The sequence below is a fragment of the Metopolophium dirhodum genome, chromosome 7 (genome assembly GCF_019925205.1).
Source record: "Metopolophium dirhodum isolate CAU chromosome 7, ASM1992520v1, whole genome shotgun sequence".
NCBI classification, from domain to species: domain Eukaryota; kingdom Metazoa; phylum Arthropoda; class Insecta; order Hemiptera; family Aphididae; genus Metopolophium; species Metopolophium dirhodum.
This window is the reverse complement of record NC_083566.1, coordinates 23,704,743-23,730,907: the sequence shown is the minus strand read 5'-3', so window position 1 is coordinate 23,730,907 and position 26,165 is coordinate 23,704,743. Positions and strand designations below refer to the sequence as shown.

Here is a 26,165-nt window from a genome sequence, read left to right as displayed (position 1 = left end):
TATATCAACGAAAAGCCGGATCGGGACAGGCGGCAGCACCGTTGCGCGACAGGCGAACGGGACCGGGCAAGCGCCGGGTGGCGGCCGGCGAGTGCAGCGCCGAGCACCGGGACCGCGACGACAGACGGGCGACGGCAGTCAGTACTCAGGCACTCAGCAGCCAGCCAGCAAAAGCAGCGGCGCAGCACAGCTACAGCGCCCCGAGCCCGTCGTAATGATTTTCTAAAATGGCGTCACACACCGACGTCCGACACCGCCGCCGACGCGACAATTGACATTTCCGGCAACGTCCGCTCGTAGCGCGTTGCACAACACGTACCGCCGACGGTCCGTCGTCTCACCACTGCCGCCGCCGACCGGTTACTGGTTAGGTTAACGCACAGGCCCGTTTGTCACCTTCGTCGTGTTGTTGTTGTTATTGTTGTTGTTAATTGTTGTTTTTTTTTTCGATTTTTTTAAATTCATTATTTTCGTCTCGTTTCCCCTCCGATTTTACTCGGACGGCTATTATTATTGTTTCGTTGATTGTCGTCCCGTTCGTTTCCCTACCACCGGGCACGACGCCGCGCCGACACGACAATCGCGATTATCTCACACTCGCAACTTCCGCGGTCGGACGACGACGTTTACGCGCGCCCGTTACCGATCGATAAACCAGTCTCGTGCGTGTGTCGTCGTCGCCGCCTCCACTCGTCCGAGTTTTCCACGCCGCCGTTTTCCGATGACCGTGTTGTTGTCCTCGCCGGTGTTATCGCTGTCGTCTCGGTAGACAACAACAACCGACTCTGCTTCCGCTGCTAGCTAAAGCAGTCCCATCGCCGTCTTCCAACACGTCATGGGTGAGTTAAGTTAAGTTGTCTTTTGCACGTCCCTTCCGGCCACCTGGTCGTCACCTCCTCTTCCTTCTGGCACGGATGAGATGAACACCGGTTGACCGTTCCCTGCGCACTTCAATAGGGCATTTGGGTGTCCCTACCCACTGTCCGACCGGAAACTGGGTAGTATGGCCCCGGGTAGACACTCGACCTGTTCGCCTGGCCACCCGGCGCTGTATGTGTGTATCATATGGTTGCTTGGTTTTTACTCGGTTACAGCCGATCGTTCAAACTTCTTATACATATACCTGTCGGTGGGATGGTTCTGTAATGCTATGAATATGATTCCTTCTGTATAATTGTATCTTATATGCGATAATGCTATGCACACTATTTACCTGCTGCTCGACTAAAAATGTTTGCTCAAGTACCTTTCTGACTATAATATGAGCGAATATGAATGTTAAAATAATGTCTTTTATTTTATCTAAAATCCACAATTGTAGGTACCTAGTTATATTGGTTGTGGTTGCATAAAGCAAATAGATTATTACTTGTCGATTAAATAACATGGTTGTTCTATTAGGATTAAGCTACCTATCTAAAGAGGCGAATGGTAATTTTTTTTACATCCAATAATTTTTAATTAGATAACTACAAATATGAATTGATAATGTGATTATATTATGTGTTTACTTTGACATTCTATGATGCAATCAAACTGTTTAGGTATTAAAAACAGTATACCTACCTTAGGTACATTATTTATTTAAAAAATCATAATATAGTAATATACCTAATATAATATAACCTATCCTACCTATGTATCCAACTAAAATATGCCAAGATGTCATATATTTTTTTATTATTATTCTCAGTTATTTGTTTCTAAGTTTGATGATAAATTAATTTCAGGGTTAATTTACTCTAATATTAATGTTATAACAACATACAAGATAATGAGTGTTGCTGAACAAAAATTGACCATGCTTTACGTTAGTAAGACAAAGACAGCACAATATGCAGGTTTGCGTCCTCTTATTTAAAGACCATTGTAATATGTTTTATTGCAGAAATGCATCATTTTGTAGAATAGGTTGTCAAGATACACAACTGAATAAACATTGACAGTTTGTTGTATGCAATTATTGCCCTTTTAGTTTATCATAATACCTATGTGTTAAATTATTTTAATCTAGAACATTCAAGTACATATAGGTTAGGTACACTGTCATGTGTAGTAAAGTCATTTTTAATATCAAAAAAAACTGTCTACAGACTTTGCATAGACCATAATATAAACTGGTTATAGGCAGCGTTATTAATAAATAAATAGAAACTAAGTACCTACCTAGATATTCTCATGATATTCTGTACTTACATTTCCCTATACTAGAACAACAATCATTTTGATAATATGTATGTTATTTATTCTACAATAAATTCATGTTATATCTAAATGAAGTTAACTGATTACTTATAAATTAAGTTTCTTATTATCAACATTATTCAATAACCTGGGATACTTATACTTTATAGCCTGTAGGTGGGTAATGTTCTATACTGTGGTTTTACAGTTTTCCTAAGTAAGTACTTACTAGCACTACAATAGGTAAGTAGGTAATATTATGTTATATTTAAAACAATCAAACCAGCGTCTAGACAGGCGTCTATGTCATCGCATTCATGCTTTTCCTCTTTTGGTGATTCTTAGATACTAACATTGTCGATGGATTATTATGACCTTAATGCTATGTTATATTGTCACACGAAACAACTTTACGTGCCGCTGTAGTGGGGACAGCATCTGACTGTCGCGGAACAAAAACTGGTCGCCGCCCGGTACTGATCTCATTTTGTACAGAGAATAGGTACTTCATAATGTTGTTTTTTGTTTCAATAACAACATCAAGTTTGGATGTGTAGATAAATTATATTAATTATTTTAATACTTTTTATTAAATTATAATACATTTGTTTATGCTGTGCCTATTTCATAGGCGCAACTAGACCTATGTTTTTAGGGATGTAATAATTGTAAAGAAATCCCAGACCCGCAGACCGACACTGTATATACAAAGCTTAACAGGAAGATCTGAAAAAAAAAATTGCGCTCCGTAAAGGTATGATAAAATTTGTGAATAAAGTTAAATTAATTTACTCAAAAAAATATTGATATATTAAAATATTCTAAAAAATTAACTACTAGACTTAGATAAATGTTTTTACCATTAAAATTGTTCTTATAATCAGATTTACAAATTGGCTATTTTGAATTTTATATTATACATGTAGCGCAAAATACTATAAATTATATATATATATAAAAAAAATATTAATTAGAACAAAAGTTATTTTATTTAGTCTTCCTGTTATAATCTGTAAATAACAATAATGTCAAATGTTTATTTAATATGTACTATATTTTAATATGAGTGAAACAGTAACAGATAAGAAATAAAATTATCATTATTTTTTAAATAATATAGGTTCTATAGGTATGTCTTACTATTTGTTTAATATTATTAATAATTGATATATTTAATTCTCATTAAAAAAAAAACACCATAACAGTTTTTTGAACAACACAATTTAATTGAAATATTGTCAGCTATTTTACGCGCACCCACTTGTTTCAATATTACAAATTATAACAAATTATAAACAAGGAAACAATATAAACGCGTTCACATTCATGGGCAATCTTTTATCCTGCCAAAGATTAAAGAGAAATACCCTTATTCTGTATTCAATGTTATTTTATTGATTTATAAGAAAATATAAGTAGGTATGATCATAGTTACACAAATAAGTGACCTGTTCTATACAACATTAAAGACCTTAGCTAAAGATTATTTCATAGTATTATGTTATACTGTTATAGCTGGGAATGTTGGAACAAAATAGTGAAGTACCTACTTATTATATTCCTCAATAACAGGCCCTGGGCTTTGCGCTTTTTGCTTAAATTGAAAGGCCTCGCGTTTGAAAAAAGTGGTAAAATTGGTTTTCGCCCTGGGCCTTGCAAATTCTAAGGACTCAATAAACAGTATACAGTATGATACAACATTTTTGTATTTATTCATTATTGATAATTTTTACATCAAAATAATCAAAATATAAGCGATGAAGTCTTTTGCACCCCCCCTCCCCCCCCACCATAATTGCGCCAATGACCTACCTACATTATAGGTAAGTCAGTAAGATATAAATATTGTTGTCCTCTAATTGTAAACACCTTAAGAGTTCTTTTTTCTCTATGAAAAACTAACAACGTAATAATTCATAAACATTATGTTATTTATTTTTAAAATTTATACCTAGGTACTAATTTTTATAAACTTCTATTATGTCTTGATTTCTAGTCGAATATACTTAGATTTAATCTTATAAAAGTGGGTAATTCAATATTTTAATATTTACTCTACACTTAATTGATATAGGTACCTAATTGTTTTATATTAATATAAGTTATGTCTATATGCATAGTCATTTTATATATCACATAAGGCATAGTTTAACATGTCATATGTGACAATTACTTGAGTAGGTATGCATACGGGCATTAGACATTTTAAAAATGATTTGTAGAATCTAGGTTACATTTTTAAATTAATAATTTGGAAGGTAATTCCTAAACATCAACCTTAAATTAATAATAATATTTTTAATTTATAATGTAAATTGTGCCTATGTATTTATAATATTTTTTAAGTGCGATTGTAATAATATATTAGGAGCCTCGTATTAAATGTTGACACATTTTTACCCAACAAATAAAATTTTATTGATATTTATAGAAAAAAAACTAAAAAAATGAAAACTAACTGACAATGTCCGTCAACAGCTCAAAAAGAGTCAAATTATTTTCAAAATTTTATCCTGTATAGAAAATGCTAATATAAACATTTAGTAAAATTTTCAAGTATCTACAGACTACAGTCATACGTTTTTTAATTACAACAAAATAAGAAAATCATTACATGAGAAATTGAGTGAATATCAAATGTTGTAAAAATATGAATTTCAAACGCTCATAAAACTTATGGACAATTTTGTACTACATTTTCAAATCTTAGATTTAAAAAGAAAAATTTTTATGAATTTTCAACTCAAAATAATTTGCTAATTTTCGTGATTTTACCGTATTTTGTCAAGATTTGAACTTTAAATGTTTATAAATAAAAATTGTTACTAAGGATTTTTAATTTTTTTCATCCGCCTTTGAAACAATAACCTAGGAGCCTTCTATTAAATTTTTAAGCTTTTTTAACCAACAAATAAAATTTTATTGATATTTATTGAAAAAAAAACTAAAAAAAAATGGAAACTGAAAATGTTCGTAAACAGCTCAAAATATTTGGAAAATGTTGTGGTGTATAGAAAATGCTTATATTAACATTCAGTCTAAATTTCATGTACCTACGGTCATTTGTTTTAGAGTTGCACCAAAAGCCAAAATTGATTTTCTCAAAAACAGATTTTGTGTAAAAATTCCTGTTTTCCTTTAATTTTTCTTTTGTTTTTCATGTCGCTTTTGAAAACTACTAGGACATTTTTACTTTTGACCCCCCTAAGTACCAACTAGATTCACTTTCCTATCAGAAAGGTTACTGTTGAAGAAAATCCAAGCACTTTTACTGTCCTAAAAGGTGATGACAGACACAAAAAAAAATAAAAAAAAAAAATATTATTGTAAAATCAATACATTCATTGCTTCGCTCAGAATCTAAAATGTGCATAGGTAACAGGTATATATGGCAATTATAGGTGACTATCTAGTAAAAATAATGTTAGTGTTAACTTATAACTTATTTATTATACAGAATACTAAGTTGTCCATCATTTTGCTATTATGCTTATTGCTTTCATATCTCGCTTCATATTATTTGTCAAATATTAACCAGTCAATGTTTAATATCTAATATTAATTTTTTTTATATATTTTGACAAGAAATGATAAGTTACTTGGATTTTTACTATTATACTGAATATGATTAATGGTATGTTTTGTTGGAAGCATGAAAGATTTGTCTGACTATATGTTTCGTGTCAAAATGGAATTTTGTATTTAATTACCTATAATAAGTAAAATTAATAATCGTCAACTATTAAAAACATTCAATCTTAGATGATTTATTGCACGTAATTTGATAGGTAGGTATCTTAGAATATTGAAAGTGTTTTAAACTTTTTGTACAATGACAATATGATGAAATTGTGCTCATAAATTGATGATAATCATAGGTAGTAGGTTCCTCGATTGTATTTTGTTCTATAAATGTGATGGTAAGCAGTCATAGTTATAATGAGTCAATTCTCAGAACAGAAGTTCAGTAACGTTTAAAAATATCTTATCATAATCTAATAATGTATGTGCAATTTATTTATAAATAATAGACAAAAAGTACACTTGTATACCCGCTTTAATATGTATTTCCTTACTATTATGTGATATGAGAGTTTACTATATTTTTAAAATATTTAAATACATCTGAACACTTTTTACAAATTGTTCCAATTAACTTATAATTTATTTTTCAGATATAAAATGCAGATAGAAATTAATTTTTGGTACGTACGTGTATATTAATCAATATAAAAGACAAAAAAATGGCTAGAATGTTGCAAGAGAATGTTGTTACTTATAAAACGCCAGCTTTGGCTCATTTATTCCATTCATTCCCACATCTAAATGTCAGTGGTCACCATGTTAATTCTGCATTTGCCCCATGGAGTGAACTTTATTTGGAAGTAAGTTACATAAACATATTATGTGTAAATGTCATGATTATAACAAATTTTTTGTTTCAGTCGCTTGGTATTCTGGGTTCTATTCCCTCAGTGTGGTTGATAATTACAATGTTTTTATTGTTAATTTATCTTATGACAAGATGCTGTGATCGAAAACCTCGACCAAGGCATAGTATTGTTGTGCTCAAATGGACCTTAGCAATATTTACTGTTTTATCATGGTAATGTTTGTATGTTTTTTTGTTTTCACTAAATAATCTTAGTGTTTTATCCTTATATAGTGGTGCTGTTGGCGTTAGCTTATATGGTAATGACGATTTACATAATGGAGTTGTTCAATTTCTGACTTCAGCTAGAGCTTTGGATGACTTAGTTATAAGTGTTAAAAATCAGGTAAGGTTACAATTTCAACAGTACTGAATTAATCATTTTTTTATAATAATTTTATTAAAAATGTATTTCCTAGACATCAGATATTGAAATATTGCTTCAAGTGAACATTCATGACAAACTAACAAATATAGGTGATATCATAGATTCACCGGTTGCTAATTTGACTGCTCGAGGACAAATTGTTACTGCTCTTAGCACTTTAGTTGGCAACGCAGCTTCAACTTTGACAAATATTCGTGGTATCAGTAATTCTTTGCGTGGAGTAAATCTGACTCCATTTATTGATGATGTGTATTTAATGGAAACAATAAGGTGAGAATATTACATAATTTATCGAATAATTCAAATATTAATTGTGTATACCTTAATTTTGTAGATGGCCATTGACAATGGGTGTTCTTAGTATTCTATTGGTATTCTGTGTTATACTTTTGTTTGGAGTAGCCAGACATTCTCGTTGTGCTTTAATCATGTATGGATTTGAAATATCATTTTATTATGTACTACAACCTATATACAATTACTAATTAACTGTGTATTTATTATTTAATTTCAGGTTCTCTGTTTTTGGACTGTTTGCTGTCATCATATCATGGCTTACTGCATCTATTTATTTAACTGCTGCAGTTGTAAGCAATATACATTTAAAAAATTTGATTTGATAATTATTGTAATTCCTGCTTGATATTTCTACTATTTTATGGTAGGCATTGGGTGATTTTTGTATGAATCCAAATGAATGGTTAGAACGTGATTGGACTCCATCGTCGCTGCGTCCAGACACATTATCTTTCTATACAACATGTGAAGGTAGTAATAACCCAACTGGTAGCACGCGGACCAACCCATTTAGTATGGCAATACGTCAAGCATCAACTTCAGTAGATGCAACTAATTACCAGCTCGATATTGTAACACGTCTTGCTACAACTTTATATCCCCCCTCGACTACTAGAGAAGATATGCCATTATTATTACAAAAAATGAGAATGGATGTTGAAAACGCTGCCAGAATGGTATCTGCTTTACCTGCTTCACTTGAATGTCGACAAATACACGTGCAGTACAATCGAGCTTTACATGCCTCTTGTGATCTTGCTCTGTAAGTTATTCATATAAAAAAAAATATATGTATATATTTAAAAATTAAATATTTATGTATGTTCACATTGGTATTGTAGATTTGGATTGGCATTAATGTTATTAGCAAGTGTAGTATCTGGAATATTCTTTACAATTTTGGTGTGGCTAGATTCTCATACATGGATATACATAAGAAAGAAGTATGGTTCTAAAAATTAAATTTAGAGGCACGTACAGACGAGTATGAGCAAAGTTAAATATTTTTGTTAGTTCTTTTTGGGCTCACTTTGAGCTTGGACTCTTATTATACATTATGAATAGGTAATTCAAATAACTCAAATGGTGATTTTTTGATAAATACACAAACCATTGTTTAATGCTTGCTTAACAAAATACTTTCGTCTGTATGCACCTCTAGAGGTTATAGAATTGATATAATATCATAATATTGTGTTATTATCTTTTAGGCAAGATTATGCAAAAGCAGAAGAAAGAGATCCTTTCCTGGGACGACCAGGATCCACAGCAAGCAGTTCACAGTCCCATGGACATCAGATGGCTACACTTACACGAAACCAAGGGTCGTACTACTACCCGTTGTTTATTTCGCATCCGACGCCTGCTCAGCACGCTCAAAACCGCCCAGCATGACTGTCTGTGTTTTTGTTTGATTATTTTGGTATCTTATTATTTTCTTATTAGTTTATTTTTTCATATATTCTGTTTACAAAGTAAAAAGGACAGTTTATAAAAAATCCTTTCATAAATTACATTTGACAAAATTAGTACACAGTACACACTTTCGGAATTAAAATGTACATTCACCAAGAATAGTATTTAATATTTATAATTATATCTTTTTTGTGTTTAAATAACCATATTTTCTTCTGCAGTTTTTTGCAATTTAATTTTTGTTGCTAGCTTCAATAATTTAATTGTCTTTCTACTTTTTTTGATTTAATTCTTTCCAGCAATAATTATTGACATCGGATATTCTTACTTCTTCCTTTGAAGAAACAAAAACATTGTAATATCAATTATCAAATTTAAATTAGTATTTTTGCCTGTTTTATATTTTATTATTTTACAAGTGCATGATGCCATCATTGTATATAATAATATTGATGCTTTCTGTAATACAATTATTTGAACAAACAAGTGACTAGTTTCTTTTTTATTTTACAATAATTAATTGCATGTTTTATTTGTATTATTAAAAATGTTGGTAACTGTATGTATGACATGTCGCTGGTATGTTTATGTTGTAGTATTAATTGAATAAATAGCTTAGCTTTACATGTAAAAAATGAACAAAATAACACACTAACACATATAAACACTACAAAACACACACCAGTAATGGATCCCAATAGATTTTGAATATGAAATATGAAGACTTCTTAAAATGTACTAAAAATATATAGAGTTCTGAAATTAAAAAAGTGATAACAATTAATTAGATACATATAAAAACTTGATTGATAATGAAAACAAACTTCGCAATCATGTACAATTATAAAATTATTTATTTCTGTAATTTTTCTTGACTCAATTTTTAAACTTGATTAATCAAGAATCTTTAGCAAGGCTTTTGTTAAAGTTTGCTTTTTATTTCATTAAACCTACTCAACAATTTGAAAATTGCTTTAGACTATTATCTATTCTACTCTTTCTGTATGCTAACTTTTCTTTTCTTTACAATTTGCATAACCTTTATTTTTAATATTGGTGTTATAGGTATCTATAATTTATGTTTTTTTTTTTAATGTATATTTTATTATATCTTAAAGTTTAAGACTTAAACAATTAAAATAATTAAGTCAATTTATATAGTGAATATGAAATAGGTTTTAAATAAATGCATTGCTTTGCATGTAGTCATTATTTTATTTTTTTTTGTATATAAAGACAACTATTTATGAACATAATATTATTTTAGTTAAATGTAAATTAATTGTGGAATGTGATATACATTTTGTTAGCTTTGCTATCATTGTTAATTATATAAGGTATTTCAAATGCTAGGGAATTTTCATTATTTAAATATTTGTAGTTTAAATGAATATACTAACTGTATTACTTGTTTAATTTTTAGACCACGAGACGAATACGGAATGGGTAGTGGTATAGCAACGTTAAATGGCCGTAATGGCAGTTACATGCATGAAAGCGGTCCATCCAAAGTTGGGCCACAATACGCTACTTTAAACCGTAAATTTCGCACACTCGAACATCCAGGTGCGCGTGGTGCACCCCATCCACCACCATCATTCCGCGGTGTACCAACCTATTCCAATACCCTAGGGTACAATCGCAAACCTAATCAGTCTAATGATCGTCAATACTCTACACTAAGCCGTAAATGCAAAACACTAGAATCTTCGGATTTCTACTGAAATGAACCGACCTCTGCCGATCAAACACAAATATCGACCATAAGTGGCAGTTCACTGTCAACATTTGCGAGACCTACACCTGTACTTGACACTTCCTATCAGATTACAGAATTGTAATGGTCTAGCAAGTATAAACAATTATTTTGTATGGCCTTTTAATATTATTATGCTATCATTTTGAATTTGAGCACAGTTTATTGAAAATTTACAAACATTTGGGGAGGATGGATATTAAGCAATATGTGTCATCAGTTTTATTTATGGTTTTATAGTTTTTTAAGGTTTTGTATGTTATATCTTATTTTATTTAACTTTTAAACATTTGTTGAGTTGTTTTTTATTATGATCTTGTGTTAATTTAAAAACTTCACAAATTATTCTTTTTTATTAGCTTTACGTTTGTTTCACGTATTCTCCATTTAAATATCTTTGGGTTTAGTAATGTTTATATAATTTATGACAGTACCTTAACCCATATTTTGTTTCTTTTTTTATAGAAGTGTAATACTCATTGTGTTCAGTTTTCTTTGAATGATAATTATAACATTGAAATCTTTAAGTGCTTAATGGTCTATCCTATATCATGGTCTAGTCAATGATAACTGGCTCGTTTTCAATTATGTATTTGGGCCACAACAATTAAAGAAATGTCGTTTAACGTGCTTGGCAGGGGTCGTCCCAAAATCCCTAATCAGATATTTTTTTTTTACTAGTTCCTCAGTTTAAGAGATTAAGTAACCATTATAATTCTTCCTTTTTTCATATTATGTAAAACAATATTGTTATAGATAATAATAATATGTTTTTGTAAATAAATAATTAGTAACAAACATTTAGTTTTATAAAATAATTGTAATATTCACATGTCCACATTGTTTTAATTTTGATTTTAAAGTAACACATAAGCTTAATAATGTTCTTTCATTATTTACAAAATATTCCAAGAGCGATTAATTTTTTTCTATTCCAATATTTAGAAACTGCGTTCACAGATTTCATATCCTTTGTATTATATTTTATAAATAATTATAATAATTTTATTTTCATTTTTAGAGTATAAAAATATGTTATAAATAGGTGTTTTACTAAAAATTATTAAAATCATAGTTTTTTTAAAAAAAGTTACTAACAAGGTTCCACTCAAAATAATAATTCTGTATGTATTTAAATTATTTTTTTTATTTTTGTTTGGTTATTCACTTTAAAATTGTAAGAAAACTATGTGCGTTCTGTAAAATGGAAATTCCTATATTAACAAATCAATTGGCACCAATCCAATCATTCCACTATTTATTATTGTCAATAATATTGTGAGAAACATTTAAAAATATATTTAATAAATGTAAATACCCAAATCAAACATTATCTGCTATCCCAATATGTATGATTGACATAGAGTTGTGTGCCTATGTATGGTACCAAATCACCACCAAATGTAGGTACACTGATTTACATTTTTGTTTAGGTATAGTTTATTTTTTTTCCCCGTAAATGTAAACGTTATTAGTAATATAACATTATGTCATAACGGCTCTTTATAATTTGAATTTTTAAATTTGTTGTCAATTAATATTGATTTATTTTAAAAATTGTTTTCAATGTTTACCTCATCGAAGCTCATAAAAAAAAAAGATGTGTACTAAAACGAATGATGCACAATGTTAACGCATTTTGTACTTTTATACCACTGCTCCTATTCAATTTGAGGTTGTAATTGTTTTTTTTCTTAACTTGATAACATTTTAGATATGTATAACATTTACCTAAGACTGAACGAGACTGTTAATTTGTTTTTTTTTTTTTAGTTTTACGTTATTATTTGTATTCAAAATTGCAATATTCTCGTTATGGTCATACATTCTACATACAAATTTAAATAATATTAATCCTCTAGTACAAAAAAATTTATTATTATTAATATTCTGTGTAACTAAAATATTTTTTTTTCATTATTATTATTACCTTGTTCGACCTTGACAATTTTTTGTATGTTCATATAATTTAGCTATAAAAGAAATGAATAATTAAAAACAGAAATTATACATAGATAAGTCCTATGATTTATTTTTATTTAATCTGCTATGCATGCTAAAAAGGGACCTATTACTTATTAGTTATTAGTTATTATGCATCAAATGTTGGCGGCGAGTACAACAATAAATGCCAATTTTTTTTATGAAATTTGAGAGTACAAAATTTTTAAATTTGATTTTGGTATAAGAAATACTAACTCAATATTTAATATTGTATACACTATCCATTTTTGCTAAAACTGAAACAAAATGAAAATTTTAAATTTAAATTTTCAAGTTATACCTTTGTAAAATATTGGGTGTGCCCCCAGTTTTTTAATTGACACTCATAATTTATATAATTTATGGTTATTTAGTTTTTATTTTATTCTAATAAATAAATAATGTAAAGTCCAAACTACCAATCCATAATTAAAAATAGTTATTGAATGGGGAGTTATGAGGGGACGAAGTTGCTCATTGTGTATTTATGATCATAAGACCAACTTAAACCATAGCAGTTTCTGAAGAATTGAAAATAATTGAAATATCGTAAAAACAACCAATCCAAATGATAAACAGAAAATTTTATTTTTAAGTTTCAGTTGGATAAAGTGAACCATTAAGTAACAATACAAAATTATGGAGGGCCCCTAACCTAACCTCCAGGAGAGCTGTAAAACAGAAAAATAATGCATTGGAACATAATTTGGAGTTAATGTAAGGCATAAGTAATTATAATAAACATGGAAGGTAGGTAGGTACCTATTTCACAGAAAAATAAATATTTACAGTTACGAATAACTTATTAATTAATATATTTAATTAATTGTATAGGTTAGGTTACACCGTTTAGCGTGGATATTATATTACTTATTTGCCTATATGTTGCTATTAAGAAAATAATATTTATCAAGCAGATATTGAAAATATAGGTATAATTTTTAGTTGTAACTAATCTACAAAATTTTAATTAGCCAACCAAATTATATCTCAAAAGTTGTGAAAATACGAAATAATTCCGAAACTTTCTAACTATAAATAAACGATGAAGACAGATTATACATCTCACTTATTCTCCTAAATACGCCACTGTAGTTTTATAAGTTCGATACGAAATCTATTTACCTCATATAGACATAATATAATAATTATATTAATTATTAATGAATCATTAATAATAAATAATTTATATGTCTATGGTTAAACACTAATAATAACCATAATGGTTTACTTACTCAAAAAGTTTTAGTTGTATATTATAATAATTTATAATGAATGTATATTTAGTATAGCCTATAGCCAGGTAGGTAGACACTATTATGTAAATTATTATATTATAATATTACCTGTATAATAATGCATTCGGTAACTACTTAATGAGTACGTGCATTAATACTTCATTAATTCGTGATTAAAACCAAAGAGTAGGTAATAAAAATTAAACAAAATATGATCATAGGTATGTACGACACGCGTAGGTAGCTGCTACTCGTACTATTATTATTACCATGTAGGTAGGTACTTCGTGTAGCTATTGCATTACTACAACCAAGTTCAGTGCGTGATATTTTGTTTTTCCCCTCTTGTCAGCGTGACTCGTGAACTGGTCCAAACACCTGACACTAGGTAGGTACCTGCTATATTAACCATAAAATAATAATAGTAAAAAAAAATTGCCGAATTCAAAATGAAAATTAGGCATATGCACACCATATAACGACGCGCACACTACCTACACTACGGCTTGTTTGCATTCACGCTGAACATGTTTTACATAAAGTTGTACAATTTTGTTTGTGTTTTATTGTTTACCGTAGTGCTACCGTTACCGTCTGCCAAGTAAGAATTTTGACGTATTTTTTCGTTATAATTTTTTATTTTTTTTTAATTTGGCCACGTTACGTATTGCGTTAACAAATAATAATAATTATAATATAAGCTATATACGCATATTATACTAGGGAACTAATCTCCAGAGCCGTGCACTATTGCAAATTTCAGTATCCGACCTGCAGGACCTATAATGAACTTTTTGAAATTTTTTTTTGTTTTTGAAAAATGACGGAGTAGGTATTTACTTGATGGTCCGCAATTTATTGGTCGTGGGTGAAAATTCGCGCTATCGTCGTTAGTTAGTTTATCTACTCATAATTATTACACGCATTATCGTGTGTCCAGGTGTTCTATATTCAGTAGGTTCCTATCTATACTACCGGGATCTGAACTGTTACCTACCTAAAGGTTATATATGATGTAATATTATATTATAAGTAGGTAAATCGATTTATTTGTACATGCATAGAATGCCTAGGTACTTATTTTCGTAGCGATCATCATTATTAAATTGCATTGACTATTGTGGATATAAAATATAGATCAACAGCCACCTATAAGGTATAAAATATTATGGTTTGGTTAAAGTGTTCAAATTTAAATATTTAACTTGTATTTTTACGATTTTATTGAATTTTAAAACAAACGTCATATTTTATGATCTGCGTCCCACATCCCTCAGAAAAATGAAAATTTCCCACCAGAAATTGACAGTTTTTGTCCCTTTCTAGCTTTGACATAATCTTTTTTAATATTTATTTATTTTAAGAGCTGAAGTACCTAGGTATAACAGACACATTATAAGACATAGACATAAAGTATTTTAATTTTTAGTCAATATCCTTATACCTATAATAATTATATTATGTGTAGTAAATAGTAATATATAGGTCATAGCCTATACGACACGGGGACACAGACACACGGTGATGAATATAGTCGTTAACGAATAACTATGTTTATTTTTTGGCCACCGTTTTCTTTTGTTTAATCAAACAGAAATGCAGCCGGACAGGGTTATTGTTAACGATGTGCCGTTTATGTATTGAAGCAAATGAAATGAATAGGTAGGTTCTCAGCAAATTTCGCTTTTCTATTATTACATTTTACATAATCTGTGCACGAAAAGTACATACGTATTTTTATTATTTGTTCTCAATGTTTCAACGTGTATATTATTAGTGTTATGCAGTTTGACAAATGACAGCAAACGTTATGAGTTTATGACTTATGAGCTATGAATAGTGAATACCTCTATTTATAGTCTAAGGTTCCAACTGTAATGCGTAAACCTATAACATTTTTTGTCAAAACCAAATTTCTTGTTTCTTAACTATAAAAGGCTACTATAGCTATGAGAAATTTTTGATTTTTTTTTTTGTTTCTTTGTTCCCAATTAATGTGGATAAATAATGTATTGCTCTGTTAATAAATTTGAAAAATTAATACAAGGTTCCTCATACGTTACTACCTAGTGTCAATAAAAAAAAAAGTTGAGCGTAAATCCTCAATTATTTTTTATGAATGTTTTGAAGTTTAAATGTTTTTAACATTTACAATTTTCACACTGTAACCAAAATATCTAAAAATATATAAACAGTTTTTTAATAGAAAGTTGGAGTTCAAATTTTGACGAAATTAGATATTTAATCCATGAATAACGATTTTTAGTTATTTTTTTGTGATTTAAAAATATTATTCATAAGTACTTGAAACTTTCACAATGTCATTTTCAAATTTCTATTTTTTTTTTGTTAAAAATTAAATTAATCTATAGTATTACAAATGAATAATAGCAAAATAAATTACTTAAATAGAAATAATATAATAAAATATACTTAGTAATACAGACTAACAGACCGTCTTCGCTCAGAATCGTTTTTCGTATAAAATTATTTTATATCATTGAATTTGAATTTAACACATCCATTTCAGTGACCCACATGACCCCACCTTTTTTGTATTTATATTTATTAATATTGCGATTAGTTTTTGTCATTTTTGTCAAAATTTAGTTTATCTTACATTTCCGTATTTTATATAGTATACGGTAGATTACATCTACCGTATAACTAATAAAAAATCAATTTAAAATTGCAATATAAATTTATTATAATATAGGTATCCTTTGCTGGATTTCGTACTGCTAAAATATGTCGGTACTCGGTAATATTAATCAATATTTGATGCGCGTATGTCGAAAGTGTCTGCGTACAATTTACGTAGGTATAAACATAAAAAATCCAGGACCAAGTCACAAGATAGTTTATTGCCAAAACAAATCCGGGACAGTGGGACACAACTAGCTATAGAAGTGTACCCAACTATGAAATATTGTATAGTATATGAGAATTGTATTTTGGGACCAAAATCGTATGCATCCTATATTTATGAACATATATATTAACGTATTATAATTACTAATTAGTTATATAGTAATATATTATATTTTAACTATAATATATCAATAAAAAGTTACAATTTTTATTTGATTACTTCCGTCGAATTAACAATGGTTATTTCTTCGCTTGAGAAATGTAGATTTTTGGCAAAATATTCATTAAATATTCAAATTGTTTTGTAAAAATAGCCCAGGATTTAGGATAAATACCTTTTTCTATTTGTAATTATTTTTAAAGTACCTACATAAATGCATGTAATTGTATCTTAGCAGCTGTTTAAATACAGCTGACAACAAATATCTGGTTAGATTAAAAACGAGTAGTTAGTAGGTAGATAGGTACCTCCACGAAAAGTTTTCAAAATAATCATCGTTAAATTTTATAAAATAATGAAATTTATTTGAAGTAATTACCTATCTATACGCATGCAATATGGAAATTGACTTTGTAAAATTGTTTTTACAATACTGAAAAACATTATCCATTTCATGAAAAGTAAACTATGTTTCATGAAGTAGATCGACGGATATCGTATGCCACCGCATATTGCATATATATATATATATATTATGTATATACAGTAGAAACCGCTTATTAGAAACACTTTGGGACCAAAGTGAAATGTGTCGATTAACCGATTGTTATTAACCTTTGCTCGTTTTTGCCCCTTTGGCTTTGTCAAGTTTGAGTGCGTATGTGTGTTCAGGTAGAGCTCTAAAATAAAGCCCAGTCTCGTCAGCATTGAAAATATCAGAGGGGGAGTATTGGGATAGCAAATAGGTCCAATGAGTTTTAAACCACGATTGTGCCGCACTAAAATCGGCTTCCCCTTGCTCTCCATGTATTTTAATGAAGCTGATGTTCTCCCTTTTCTTCCAACGTTGAAACCATCATTCCGTCGCAACAAAATCGTCTTTCCCCATTTTCTTTGCCAGGTCTTCTGCTTTTTGGCGTAAAAGTGGACCATTAATACGGGCATCTTTTTTCCTTACTTGTAAGAACCATTCCTTTAACGCTTTGTCTACAACTTCTTCTTTTCCAGCTCTTTTTCTTTTACGACTATCACTTTCATTGTCCATTATTGCGCGTTCAATATTCGAATGGTTTTTTAAAATTCTATTTAATGTGCAATGAGAAACGTTTAAACGAGCTGCGGCATCACGTAAACTAATTTTTGGAAGCACGTCGTATGATTTTAATAAATCGCACTTCTGTTTAGCACTTAAATCTTGGCGTTTAGACATTTTTAGATTTAGATTTTATATTTTTAGAATACAAACAAAATAACGAAACACTTTACGTACACACGCCGAAGTTGAACTAACAATACGTACAGAAAAGTGCTCATCGTATAGGACGTAAGATAAAGTACCGTCCATATATAAACGTAACGACAGCAAAGATAAGATTAAATTGGTTATTGGTTATTGGTTATCGCACGGATAACCGGTGTATATTATGTCAACTGACCTTCGCCTAATTGTTTCAAATAACCGATGTAATGTTTCAATAATCCGATTTATTTTAAATGTTCTAATATACGGGCGATCCGTCCCGGTACATTTTGTTTCAATAACGCGATTGTATCAATAATCCGTGTTTCTAAGCGGCTTCTACTGTATAATGTACTATATTAATTATATTATATCGTCGTCGAAACGAATAAAAACACCTCCTATATGGTATGTGCTAAACCTAGATTTTTCAGTACATAAGAAATGTTTTAAAAAATTGTCATTCATCTATACAGGAATAAATTTTAAAATTTAATAGCTATAACAAATATTATTTTTTAAAAAATTGGTGTCAAAATTCAATATATTTGTTTTAAATAAATATTTAAACAAATTATACTGTAGGAAATTATTTTATACCGACTTTGTTTAGTAATAATAATGTTCATGGAAATAAATGGAAATCGTGGAAATAATAATAATAATAACGTTCGTTGTGTATAGGTATACAATTTTTTTTTTGGTTCATAAGTTTTTATTCAATCTGTTACAAAAAAGAAAACAATAAGAACAATTGATGGTAAATATAGGTTAAAATAGAAATAAAAAATAAAAAGACAGATTAAACAGACTGTAGAGGCCTCCCACCGGAGTAAGACTTTATAGTTAGGCTAGCAGGTCGCGACACCACTGTCTTTTAAGTCTTTTAATTGGGTTACCAGGGATAGAATGATGATAGATAAGAGATTAAGGGATTCTTATGATGGGATATGTAGAGATATAAGAGTAGGGAGCAATTACTGCGCCTTGTGGTACGCCTGCTTTTATTTCAGCAGGAGAGGAAAAGGAAGAACCTACACATAAGGAAAAGAACCTATCTTCGAGGTAGGATTTGAGGATCAGATAGTAGTGGCTAGGAAGGAGAAGTTGTAATTTATAGAGGAGGCCTAAGTGCCAGACTCTATCAACTTGGGAGACGTAAAGCAAAGCACCAGTGCAGTATAATTTTTCTTTCAGGGCAAATGCAATTTTGTCAACCAGACGATGAACCTGATGGATCGTTGAGTGACTGTTGCGAAAACTGAATTGAGAGTCAGGTAGTATTTTGGCTTCATCGACTATTGGCAGTATTCGTTTAAGAAGGAGTTTTTCAAATAGTTTGGAGAGAGTTGGTAGGAGACTTTTAGTTCTATATAGTTGGCAAATATATCGGCTTGAGATTGTTCGGACAATGCCCAGCTACCATCAGCATTACGTTGAGTAGGGGGAGGATTGTGAATGCGTATTAATTTCCTAGTGGCTTCCCATAGGAAGCCACCTATGCCAGTGAGGGAAGAAGTATAGTTTGCGTAAGACTCGTATTTAAGGTTAGTTAGCAGACGTTTCAACTTTTGGGTAAGTGCGTTGTAATGGGATTTATCTATAGGGTATCGAGTTCTTTGCCAAATAACGCGAGCACGGCGTTTTTGCGAGATGGGAGTTCGTATGTTGGAAGGGAGATGAGGGGGAGGCTTTATGTGCGAGGGTACAGGTTTGGCAGAGTCTCACACAGAGGTTTGAATATTAGTTGTGAGTAGGTTTACTGCGTCATAAATATCAGAGGGGGTCTTTAAGCAGAGTTTTAGGCAAGTTTTTTCCGATAGAATTTTACTGAATTTGTCCCAGTCAGTTGGAAATTGAGATAGATTCGAGGAGTTGATTTTAGCTAGGTGAAGATAGACTAGTGAAAGCATGACTGATGAATGGTCTGAGCAGGGGTCAATGAAATTAAATATTTGAGTGTGGAGATTTCTAGGAATCTTTGTGACCAAAATATCCAGGATGTCTGGCATTTTGCGACGGGAGTTAGGCCAGTAGGTGTAATTTGGAGGTGCAATGACAGTTGAGTTGGTAGTTGATAGCGATTGGCAAGGCCGTATCTGGGGGGGGTTTTGGGGGTTCAAACCCCCCCGAAATTGTTCGCGTTATTTTATGTCGTAATAAAATAACTATTTCAGTCTAGAATAATCGATAAACATTGATACGTGCATATACGAATGACAGCTATGGTCTACGTTATAAACTTAAAAATAACAATTTGTACCAGATAAATTCACTTCGGGTATATCAGCCGGATTTCTTGATAATATTATAGGTACATACTGCATAGGTATATATATGTATAATACATTACCACCAGAATGTGTAATCGACAAAGAACTATTTCTTAGTATTTTAGTAATCTTATCTTAATAGTCTTTGATGATAGTTAAAACTTTTTCACGGGCAATATTCATTTCCAATATTTAGTTGACATTTGGTTTACGTTCTGTCGTTTTATTGTGCTACGATTTACGAAGTGTTTAATTTATTTATTTGAAATGGCAAAAAGACAAAACACTATGATGAATAATTTTTTTATAAAAAAGCCTAAATTAAATTTATTGGAAAATGAAGTCGAAGACACACCACATACATCAAGTTTATGTCCAGAGTTGAACAATGAAACATCTACCTCAAACGTTAATATTTATGATATTGGGAAATATTTGAATCAAACTGTAAGTAACGAATTGAAGTATAAATTATTAGTAAATAAATGGACACCCGATGAAACTTATAAATTTCCCATAGTTGGAAAAAGAAATTTAAAATTCCAGTTTAATTGGTTTAAACGATTTTCTTGGCTTGCTTACACAACAATAGGCGAACAAGGAGCAATGTGCACGTTTTGTGTTTTATTTGCCAGGGATTTCGGAGGAAAGGGAAATCATCAACAATTAGGAATCTTAGTTAATAAGCCATTTAATAATTGGAAAAAAGCTATTGAAACTTTATCCCATCATAGCACAACACAGTTTCATAAAAATAGTGTAATATTTGGTGAAAATTTTATTAACACGTATACCAAACTTCAACCAGATATTCGACAACAACTCGATTCCGCAAGAGCTCTACAAATTTCTGAAAATAGAAAAAAACTCGTTCCAATTATAAAAACAATTATTTTATGTGGCCGACAAGAGTTAGCACTTCGAGGGCGAAATGATTCGGGTCCTCTTGATTTAAATGAACCTGATCATAATGATGGTAATTTTAGAGCACTGTTGCGTATGCGAATTTCATGCGGAGACAAACAATTAATTAATCATATTGAAAATCAGTCTTTAAACGCTATGTACATAAGTCCTAGTATACAAAATAATTTTATTAAGATTTGTGGGAAAATAATTCAAGATAATTTAGTTTGTAAAATTAATGCAGCGAAGTCGTTTTCGGTTCTCGTTGACGAAACTACCGACATATCACGCATAGAACAATTGACTCTTTGTATTAGATATATAGATTCAGTAGAGACAACTGATACTATTAATTATGTTTTACGTGAAGACTTTTTACAATTTGTACCGGTTCACAGCACTACTGGTCAAAACCTAGCCTCTGTAATAATAAATTCATTACAAGCACTTGGAATTAACGATAAATATATGGTCGGTCAGGGTTATGATGGCGCTGCGTCCATGAGTGGAAATCTTAAAGGCGTCCAAACTATTATAAGGGAAAGTCATCCAGCAGCACTTTACGTGCATTGTAGTGCGCACTCTTTAAATTTAGCGCTAGCTCATTCGTGCAATGTTCAATACGTCAGAAATTGTATTGGTACAATAAAATCTATTGGAAATTTCATTAAAAGTTCGGCTATGCGGACAAATATATTAAAAACTAAAATAAAAAACATTTTACCTAATACCAAGTGGACTAAACTGACATCAATGTGTGACACTCGTTGGGTTGAAAACCACAACGGAATTCAAAGATTTGTTGAAATTTTTCAACCCATTGTTGAAACTTTGGAAGAATTACAATTAGTTCAAGACATCAATACGTCATCAAAATCAATTCAATTTTATCGAGCAATAGTTACTAGTGAATTTATATTAAGTATGGTTACATCAAATACTCTGTTTTCAATGACACTTCCACTGTGTAAAAGTTTACAATCAGTTAGTTGTGACTTAGTAGAAGCTGTACAACATATCGAGACAATACTAAACGAATTAACTCATTTACGTGAAAATATTGATCATACGTTTAATGACATTTTTGAACAATCTGAACTTCTTTTAAAATCTATTGACGGAGAAGAAAATATTAGAATTCCCAGAATAGTAGCTCGTCAACAAAATCGTGTGAATATTGTTACTAATTGTCCGAAAACATATTTTCGTATAGCTATTGCAATACCATTTTTTGATGATTTTATAAGACAAAAGAACGCTTCACTAACCATAAAAAAATAATATCTTCGCTGTGCTTTTTACTTCCCAATAAATGTACTAATTCCGAATTAGAAGCAAGTGATTTCGAATTATACTCAGAGTTTTTAGATTTGGATGCACTTTCGAACGAGTTAAGACTTTGGAAAAGAAAATGGTGTGATAAACCAATATTAGAACGATCTCCTGAAATACTTGAAGCATATTCAAATTGTAACAAAAATTTTTTCCCAAATATTTCATTTTTATTAAAAGTTTTGGCAACTTTACCAGTAACTACGGCGACACCGGAAAGAACTTTTTCGACGCTGAAAAGAATAAAAAATTACCTAAGGAATGCAACTGGAGAAGACCGATTGACTGGCCTAGCATTACTCAGTGTACATAGGAATATCGTTGTAGATCCAGAAGAAGTAATCAATCGTTTTTCAAATGAAAAACAAAGAAATATAGAGTTTGTCATATAAAATATAAACCATTTTTCAAACTAAATGTATAGAATTAAGTTAAATAATCTAATTAATATTAAGTCTAAAAATGTTTTAATGTGAATTTCATTAATAAATACTATTTATAATTCTACAATATTATGAATTTTTAACCATATTTAATTACCTACACAATATTATAATACAATTAGAACACACATTTTTGGATTAAAACCCCCCCCGAAATTAATTTCCAGTTACGGCCTTGGCGATTGGAGGAGATAATTTCCTCTGGGGTTTGAAGCGCGACAAGTCCACTGTTGGTGTTTTGCATTTAGATCGCCACCTATGATGTAGTTGTTGTTGATTGTGGAGAAAATTTCAGTAAATCTGGTCAGTGAGATTTTGTGTTTGGGTGGACAATAAACAGAATGTGATAGGGATATTATTAAGTATCAGAGAGATTGCGCAGGATTGGATGTCATCGGATATGAAATTTGGAAGTGGTACGTATTTAAGTTAGGATTTTATATATATTGCTGCTCTTGCATGTGCAGTGTTGTCAAGGTGGTTTGCGCGATAGAAATCATAACCAGGGAGATTAACGTATGAGTTGGTGGTTGTGAGGATTTGGGCTTTTTAGTTCCACAAAAACTACCCACGAAGAAAGGGGAACACTTTCCTCGTGACCTGTGAGCCGCACCGCGTGAGACCCGCGGGTCAAGTCGGTGGAACTCATAGGCTTTGATACACGCGTGGGGTATTGAAACTCCAAGGTTTATTTTGGGGAATGGGTGAATTGATAAAGACATAATAAGTTATGATTTTAAGGTAATCACGTGGGTATTTTACATAAGTTTAAATAATAAATAATTTAATAATAATATTTTCATAATTTCGTTACAATAAGTATAAGGTGGCACATGGCAAATGCACAAAATACAGTATATGGTGGTGCAGGGCAAATACAATAAGTATAAGATGGCACATGGCAATGTCGGGATTAATATAATAGGGAGTCAGAATCTGAATAAAATTTAGGAGCCTGTCGCAAACAATTGTTTCAATATTATAATAAAATTCGGCGGCATGAGTCGACGAATTTGCCCACGAAGTTCACGTGTTTTTTTTTGTTTGGTGTTCGAGTGAGCGGCTTGCGACAGCTAATAATAATAAAAAAAATGAGAGGTAAGGAAGGAAAAAGAAAAAGGAACCCGCGTCTTACGACGCCTATAAATCGTGCTTTGAAAGGGGAGACCAAGGGGAAAATATAATTACGATAAATGGATGTGACTGCTGCTGACTGTATTGACGTGGGTGACGGGTACTTCGCCCGAACATCGGGCCTGCAGTCGTGTCTCAGCCCATCATGTTGTTGTAGAACAGCGCGTCGATAATAATGTAAAGGTGTCGTTGAACTGATTCAGGGCCGTGGAGCGAAAACTGGCCACGAGGTGATGTATTGCCAAAAAAAAATAATACTTCTAAGGCCGATCGGGGTAGACGTCCGCTTCACAGGCCGTGCGAAAAAATAAAGTGAATAGACGGTGAGTACGCCGTCAGGCCGTTTGTCTGGTCGGAGCTTTCTTGCCGTGGAGTTGTCGTGGTGGGGTGGATCAGTGTCGTGTTTATGCGGGATTTGTTACATTATTGGTGTATCGAGACAGTATTGCCGGCGGACGTGACAAAAGCGTTGGAGACGACGGGTGGCGGACAACCGCGGCACGTCGGCGACGGTCCCTGCATGATGAAGGGGGAATGGGGAACAATTATTGCGTAACACTGTGGTCATTAGTGCATTAGCGCGCGGTATCTACGTTTTATTACTAATGGTTATAATAATAAAGGTGCGTTGACTTGTCAACAACGTTAGCAATAGGTGTGTTCGGGGAATAATATTATAATAAATAAGGGTTTAGTATCAAGGAGCTTAACAGAGGAGAGGAGAGTGATTAGAGGATTGATAACGGATTTGAATTCATCTAGAAATTTAGAGAAAACATCAATATCAGTTATGGGGGAGTGGTTGTCGTGAGATTGATTGTGAGTGATGTCGTTACCTGTTCCATTGGCGTAGGATCTGTGGCGTGTGTTTGATTGTAGATTGGATGATGGTGAGCTGGTTAGTGGTACAGGGTATTGATGAGGCTGCTTTAGTTGAGGTTTCTGATTGAGTTTGGCCGAGGTGAAAGGCTGATGGTGGCGGTTTTGGAGCTTCTTGCGGACAGTGCAGCCTTCGTAGTTGGCTGGATGACGGCCGGAGCACAACGCGCATGTGGCGGGAGTGGGTATACAATTTACAAATACAATTTTATTTTTGCCGATTTTAAACCCTTAAAATTAAAATTTTGCAAAATCCTTTCTTAGTGCACGGTGAAATTATAATATTAATCTAACCTCAAAATTTCCTAATCAATAGCTGTAATAGGTTTGGCTCTGCGTTGTTATGAATCAGTCACTCAGTACACTCGTTTATATAGGTATACTACATAGATTACTATGTACCTAATTAGGATTATTTATGTTTGTATATACCTTTAAGCCAAGAACGGCAGAAATTATATTTTTTCGACGGATGTCTAGGAATAGGTGTACTAAGATTTAAGGGTATTATACTATTATTCTCATCACTGCAGCATGCGGTTCTATAGTTGCAATCTCGCAGAACTCAGCTACTTTATTCAAACCGAACGCATTTTATACATAATATAGGTATGTTTATCGTTTATGTTTATTGTTTAGACCAAACAAAACTTGCGGATCGGAGTACAACGACGAAGTATCGTCGTCGGAGAAAATACTTCGGTGGTTGACCGATCCATGTCGGTACGACAAAACAGTGGCCCCCGGAAAACTCGTCGCACACAATCCAATCGTCGTGTCCACTAGGATTCATGTCTACCATTTGACTTCTGTGTACCCGCGAAACCTGGTACGTTTAACGTTTTATTATATTTTGACGATTGGAACTTTTGGTAATATTATATTGATTTGATAAATTAAATGATCGACACATAATATTCGTATGTATGTCTGAGTGAACCCATATGCCTAGTCTATATTATAATTGAACGCATTTGATTTGGAATTTGGATACAAAAGCTGCAGTGCATTTCGGTAGATTAAATTATTTAAGACTGAAGTATACCTACCCTGCATATCCACGTCAAAAGCTTAACCGGGTCTAGGTTTTTTTTAAGATATTTAACTGCAGTTCTAAATATTGATCTAGTATTCTCAGTGGCGCCGAAGTCCATGTTTATAAATGGCAGCTGCCCAAGGCCGCCCGCAGGGGGGAGGGCCACGGCCCCCCACTCATTCAGAAAATACCTAATT

General features: G+C 31.7%; 2 protein-coding genes across 7 annotated transcripts in view; both read left to right on the top strand.

Annotated features, from left to right (window-relative positions):
• Positions 1 to 12,492, top strand: LOC132948281 (protein tweety). Of its 5 annotated transcripts, XM_061018693.1 has the most exons (12): positions 31 to 839; positions 2,816 to 2,938; positions 6,360 to 6,569; positions 6,630 to 6,790; positions 6,851 to 6,962; positions 7,036 to 7,274; positions 7,339 to 7,434; positions 7,519 to 7,591; positions 7,670 to 8,064; positions 8,144 to 8,245; positions 8,513 to 8,626; positions 10,141 to 12,492. In XM_061018693.1, the coding sequence occupies exons 3-12, from the start codon at positions 6,429 to 6,431 to the stop codon at positions 10,439 to 10,441; spliced, it is 1,734 nt and encodes a 577-aa protein (XP_060874676.1). In that variant the 5' UTR covers positions 31 to 839; positions 2,816 to 2,938; positions 6,360 to 6,428; the 3' UTR covers positions 10,442 to 12,492. The 5 variants fall into 5 exon arrangements, with proteins under 5 accessions (XP_060874679.1, XP_060874678.1, XP_060874676.1 ...); XM_061018696.1 differs by lacking the exon at positions 2,816 to 2,938 and having other exon boundaries at positions 1 to 839; positions 8,513 to 8,698; positions 10,141 to 10,281; XM_061018695.1 differs by lacking the exon at positions 2,816 to 2,938 and having other exon boundaries at positions 4 to 839; positions 8,513 to 8,724; positions 10,141 to 10,276.
• A 1,663-nt stretch (positions 12,493 to 14,155) lies between these two features.
• Positions 14,156 to 26,165, top strand: part of LOC132949712 (pH-sensitive chloride channel 2-like) — a 29,899-nt gene continuing 17,889 nt past the window's right edge. For both annotated transcript variants that reach the window (XM_061020733.1, XM_061020732.1), the window contains exons 1-2: positions 14,156 to 14,295; positions 25,572 to 25,761. In XM_061020733.1, the coding sequence (XP_060876716.1) occupies positions 14,222 to 14,295; positions 25,572 to 25,761 (264 nt within the window). In that variant the 5' untranslated portion in view covers positions 14,156 to 14,221. The remainder of the gene's footprint in view (positions 14,296 to 25,571; positions 25,762 to 26,165) is intronic.